Below are 6,072 nucleotides of genomic sequence, written 5' to 3'. Positions count from 1 at the left end.
GAAATTGAACGACAATGGATCTGGGACTGATCCTGCCGTTATGAAGATGCTCGAGGAGCTCACGAAACGGATAGAATCAGGTGAAAAGAAAATCGAGGCTAATGACAAAAAGGTAAAAATGTACAACTCACGAGTTGACCAAATACCGAGGCACCCCCGATCCTAAAGGGTTTGGATTCAAAGAAATTCGTGCAAAAACCTTTTCCTCAAAGTGCGGCTCCGAAGCCCATTCCTAAGAAGTTCTGTATGCCGTACATCCCTAAGTATAATGGGACCACCGATCCTAATGAACACATCACTTTGTACACATGCGGGATAAAGGAAAATGACTTAGAAGATGATGAGATTGAATCCGTTTTGTTGAAAAAATTTGGCGATTCTTTTGCCATGCTCACTGATTCGTTCGTAAAGGCACACCCTGGAGAAATAAAGGTCGCGACCAGGAAGTCGGACCTCTTCAAAGTGAGACAAAAGGACAATGAAATGCTAAGGGAATTTGTATCTCGATTTCAGATGGAATGCATGGACCTACCCCCGGTCACCGATGATTGGGCTGTCCAAGCCTTTACTCAGGCTCTGAACAAGCGAAGTTCGGTAACATTACGTCAACTGAAGCAGAATTTTATTGAGTATCCAGTGGTGACCTGGGCCAATGTGCATAATCGGTACCAGTCCAAAATCAGAGTCGAGGATGATCAGTTAGGATCCCCTTCTGGTTCTGTTTATCCAAATAGATCCGAAGGCAGGATTCAAAGAGACATCGATAGGGAGCCCCGATCGAACAAAGATCACATCAACCTTATAACGTAGAACGTAGGAACAACGGATTAGGATGTAATCCCGTTCGCAATGATCGAAGGAATGATCGAGGTCAAAATTCCCGAGGGATTATGAGTAAGAGTGGCTTCGATAAACATGTCGAGCCTAAGGAAGCTCCACGGTTATCGGAGTACAACTTCAGCGTCGATGCTTCAAGTATTGTGTCATCCATTGGACAAATCAAAGATACTAGGTGGCCCCGACCCCTACAGACTGATCTAGCTCAAAGGAATATAAATCAGACATGCAAGTACCATGGAACCCATGGTCACAGAACTGAAGACTACAGACAAATAAGGGAGGATGTAGCTCATTTATTCAACGAAGGTCATCTTCGAGAGGTCTTGAGTGACCTAGCAAAAAATCACTTCAAAGACAGGGATGCGAACAGGAAGAACGAACAGGAGGAACCGCAGCACATGATTCATATGATCGTCTGTGTGGTCGATATCCCTCAGGGTCCAACATTTAAACGTACCAAAGTCACGATCACAAGGGAGAAACATACTCGAGACTACTTACTAAAAGATACCTTATCCTTCGACGACGAGGATGCATAAGGGATAGAACAGCCTCACAACGACGCACTTGTAATTTCTATCCTAATGAATAAAATTCAAGTTAAACGTGTATTGGTTGATATAGGTAGCTCGGTGAATATTATCCGATCAAGGGTCATGGAGCAACTCAGCCTTCAAGATCAGATCGTGCTTGCAGCTCGAGCGCTCAACGGTTTCAACATGGCAAGTGAAACCACCAAAGGGGAAATCATGTTGCCAGTAAACGTGGCTGGAACTATCCAAGAAATGAAGTTCCACATGATCGAAGGAGATATGAGGTATAATGCACTGGTCGGAAGACCTTGGATCCATAATATGAGGGCAGTACTTTCAACATTGCATCATGTCTTGAAATTTCCAACACCAGAAGGGGTCAAAACGGGTACGAGCAACCAGCTGCCAAAGAGATGTTTGCAATCGATGAAGTGATACCCGTGTCAACTCTAACATCAACAAAGGGACCTGAATGTCACGACCCAAACTGAAGGGCCATGACTAGCACCCGACCACACTTGCCGAGCACCAACTCACATTTCATCTAACCTTCATTATTATCTTTTAGGGCTGACGAGATCAATATAAATGGTAGACCTAGATCATGGACAACCAGCAATAAAATATGACGGCATGAACATACATAGCAGGGGATGACCAGACAATCAAGAAACTACATATAAGGTATGAGCTACCACGCTACTATGAAAGACTATACAACAAAAACTAGCCGACAAGGCATACCAAACTATACATGAGCCGACACCTGTCTATGAGCCTCTAAAAGAACATAAGTGTTGCAACATAGCCGGAACAGGGCCCCGACATACCCATAATGTCTATAACAAAAATTGCATACCAAGACCAAGGCAAGTCCGGAGAAGGGATCTCGCCAATCACCGCTGAACTGGACAGTCTACTGTGGTGGGGGAGCTGCACCTGCCTGTCTATCAGGACCTGCAGCACGACATGCAGCGTCCACAAATAAAAGGACGTCAGTACGAATAAAGTACTGAGTATGTAAGGCAAGGAACCATAAATACGATCAGTAATATAAGCAAGGATAGAGAATATACAACCTGTAACATCTTAGTACCTCTGAGGGCTACTTACATGAAATGCATGATACATATGTATAAATACATAAACCTTTAAAGCATTCGCCTCTATGGGCATCATCATCATCATATCGTACCCGGCCATAATAGGCTCGGTAGAATCGTACCCGGCCACGTGGAGCTCGGTAAAACCCAACTGATCAGTGGTTGCACAATAGGTGCCGTACCCGGCCAACTATAGCGTGGCTCGGTAGAGTAAAATAGATACATATATATAATGCATGCTCGACTCATGGAATCACATTCTAAACCTTTCGGAGTGACGTAAGGTCGGTATCCTCTGTACACGTTATTAGGACTAACTCTTCACTATGAACCTTATAAGAATCAGGAAGTACCAACAACATTGATAACATAAGACTAAGAGAAGCAACATTAACATCAATCGTTCCATAAGAGGGAAAACAATGTAAGTACTGCTAGCTTCTAAGAGTAGAGTATCTTGGAAGATCGTTCATTACATTATGTACAATCGGAGTCGTGCAAAAGAAGGAAAGGGATAGCCTCACATACCTTGTATATACTGCCCCAATCTCAAGCTATGCAATTGTCAAAACTCCTTAGTCTACAATAAGAGAAACGATACTATCGTTATCATTTAAGCGTCATAACTATTATGTATCGACCACAACCTATTTTACGATGAAACGGACAGCACCTCCCCTATATATATGACCTCACACCATTCAAAACAGTCACCAAACAGCCCAAACAACATCAATAATAAACATATTGAGCCTCCCAAAATAGTCCACACACAGCCTAATCACTCCATACATACGACGACCACCGTAGTCGTGTCAAACAACCTGGAAATGTTACGAATAACTATCAGCCCATAACCCTACATATATATGGTGTTTCTCCACACCCTTCCTCCTCCAAAACTCCACAAGATAGTAGTAAAATACGCAGCCCAACAACAACGCAAAACAGTCCACAAAACAATAACATTACTTCCAAGCCTTTCGATATATATTTCACAAGTTCTAGCTTCAATGGCTTAGCTGCAACTTGGATAATCTTAAATACATATAGAGTAAGAGGTTCCTTACCTTTATACAGAAATAACAACTCCAATTTGACCTTAAATTTCCATGAAATATCCCTCCAATGCTGCCACAACAACAAAAAAGCGAAACTAGCGATCAATTAGTGTTTTTCGGCACTAGAATCACTTTAGAAGGCTTGAAATCACCTAGGATTGATATTAAGAATATGAGGGAGTATTTACAGAACATAAAACCTTTAAAACAACCTCCCACACGAGCTGGAACGACACAAAAATGAGCAACAACAAGAAGAACAAGAGACTTACTAGCGCCACGGAATTCCCGACACTTGATTTGTGTTGTTTGCCCTTTTTTGGGTCTTGAATCTTGAGAGAACCTTGAGAGGATGTTCCTAGGGTTCTAAGGTCTGAAAATAGTGAGAAGAAATGACTTAAAACGGGTTGGAGGCATCCTATATAGGTCCAAATATCTTAAACCGCCTTAGTGGGCCCCATAGAAGAGGTGCTTGGCGCAGTCTCGCGAAAACGCGAATATCTCTCTACTCCGAGATCGTATCGATGAACGGTTTAATGCGTTGGAAACTAGACTCATAGATATTTAATTTGGTTGGTAGATCACCCCGTAATTCCTTGTAAATTATGAGAAAAGATTAGAAACATTTGACCTAATGTTTAAGTAAAATTATGAACCTAAGTTGCGACAACTTTTGTCGACTTTTGTTTCATAACTCGTTTGACTTCAAGACTTATGATACGGATATTATATGATTAAAATACCTTAATAAATGACCTCTTGAGTGTATTAAGCACCGCTAGATTACCTGAAAATACGAGTTACAACATCCTTGATTCGTTTAACTTCTAATACTGGTTAATCACCCTTATACACTCTTGTATCACTTAAGACCAATAGGATTGACTTCTTATCATCTCAAAGATAATTCCTTCTTGGATTTATGTTAACTAATATATGGCATGAACTAACACATGTGGATATGGGTTGTAACACCCTCCCCCCTTAGGAACATTCGTCCTCGAATGTAAGGGTTTATGGGGAGTTTAAATCATCGTGGATTCCAATGGAAATTTCCGATCAATTTTCCCCTATAAAATGGTCACTAGCAAAACTTGCAAGTAATTAAGCCCAACATATGGCTTCACAAGGCTACACAAAGCATTATGCGTATTTACATTATCTACATATCACCATTTTGTATTAAGGAGGAGTATTCTCAAATTATTGCTTACCTCATAGAGCCGTTTCACCTTCCAATGTATCCTGTCTTCCACCAGCATCCTTGTTATCTTCATTCTGGAATAAGTAAGGGTATTTAGACTTCATCTCCTCTTCTGCTTCCCATGTCATTTCTTCCATATTTTTGTTCCTCCACAATACTTTGACGGAAGCTACATCTTTTGTTCTCAGCTTGCGGACTTGCCGATCTAATATCGCCACTGGCACTTCTTCATATGATAGGTCCTCTGTAACTTGTACATCTTTGATAGGGACGACTCGAGAAGGGTCTCCAATACATTTTCTCAACATAGATACATGGAATATCGGGTGGACAAATTCCAATTCGGATGGCAATTCTAACTCATAAGCAACCTGTCCAATCCGTCGAAGAATTTTATACGGCCCGATATACCTTGGACTCAGCTTACCTTTCTTCCCAAAACGCATAATACCCTTCATTGGTGAGATCCTCAGGAAAACCCAATCACCAACCTCAAACTCTAGATCACGACGTCGGACATCAGAATAAGATTTTTGCCTGCTTTGTGCCGTCCTCAATCGCTCCTGTATCACTTTCACCTTCTCAATAGCTTGGTGAATCAAATCTGGCCCATATAATTCTGTTTCACCGACTTCGAACCATCCAACTGGTGATCTACATCTCCTCCCGTATAGTGCCTCGTATGGGGCCATTTTAATACTGGAATGGTAGCTATTGTTATAGGCGAATTCTATGAGTGGAAGATGATCATCCCAATTCCCCTTAAAATCTAGAACACATGCTCGTAGCATATCTTCCAGTGTCTGAATGGTACGTTCAGCCTGTCCGTCAGTCTGCGGATGAAATGCAGTGCTGAGATTTACCTGTGTGCCTAAACCCTTCTGGAAAGACCTCCAAAAGTTAGCCGTAAATTGAGCTCCTCGGTCTGATATAATAGATATGGGCACACCATGAATAATTCAAGCCACCTACGCTGCCTCAAATTCAACTCTTTCTGCTTGAAGATGTATTGTAAACTCTTGTGATCTGTGTAGATGTCAACATGGACGCCGTATAAGTAGTGCCGCCATATCTTCAAAGCATATATTACTGCAGCCAATTCCAAATCATGGGTTGGATAATTCTTTTCATGCTTCTTCAATTGTCTTGATGCATAAGCAATCACATTCCCACGCTGCATCAATACGCACCCCAAACCTATACCTGAGGCATCACAATATACCACATAACCTTCTGTTCCTTCAGGAAGAGTGAGCACTGGTGCAGATGTCAATCGATTCTTCAGCTCCTGAAAACTATGTTCACAAGTGTCAGACCACTGGAATTTGGTA

At 41.8% G+C, this 6,072-nt stretch overlaps 1 protein-coding gene across 1 annotated transcript; it reads left to right on the top strand.

Moving 5' to 3' along the window:
• The first annotated feature begins 890 nt into the window (after positions 1 to 890).
• LOC138877582 (uncharacterized) lies at positions 891 to 1,808 on the top strand. Its single transcript, XM_070157204.1, has 2 exons — positions 891 to 1,293; positions 1,465 to 1,808. Exons 1-2 carry the CDS (start codon positions 891 to 893, stop codon positions 1,806 to 1,808), a joined length of 747 nt encoding a protein of 248 aa, XP_070013305.1.
• Positions 1,809 to 6,072: the final 4,264 nt, after the last annotated feature.

The sequence above is a fragment of the Nicotiana sylvestris genome, chromosome 9 (genome assembly GCF_000393655.2).
Source record: "Nicotiana sylvestris chromosome 9, ASM39365v2, whole genome shotgun sequence".
In the NCBI taxonomy this organism is placed as follows: domain Eukaryota; kingdom Viridiplantae; phylum Streptophyta; class Magnoliopsida; order Solanales; family Solanaceae; genus Nicotiana; species Nicotiana sylvestris.
The sequence above is the reverse complement of the archived record's forward strand: the minus strand, read 5'-3'. Positions and strand labels throughout refer to the sequence as shown.

Excerpts from the sequence above, each read along its gene's own strand:
- LOC138877582 (XM_070157204.1), top strand. The coding sequence starts at position 891 with ATGAGTAAGAGTGGCTTCGATAAACATGTCGAGCCTAAGGAAGCTCCA. Across the intron at positions 1,294-1,464 it reads TCAGGGTCCAACATTTAAAC|GTAGCTCGGTGAATATTATC; the intron begins GTACCAAAGTCA and ends TGGTTGATATAG.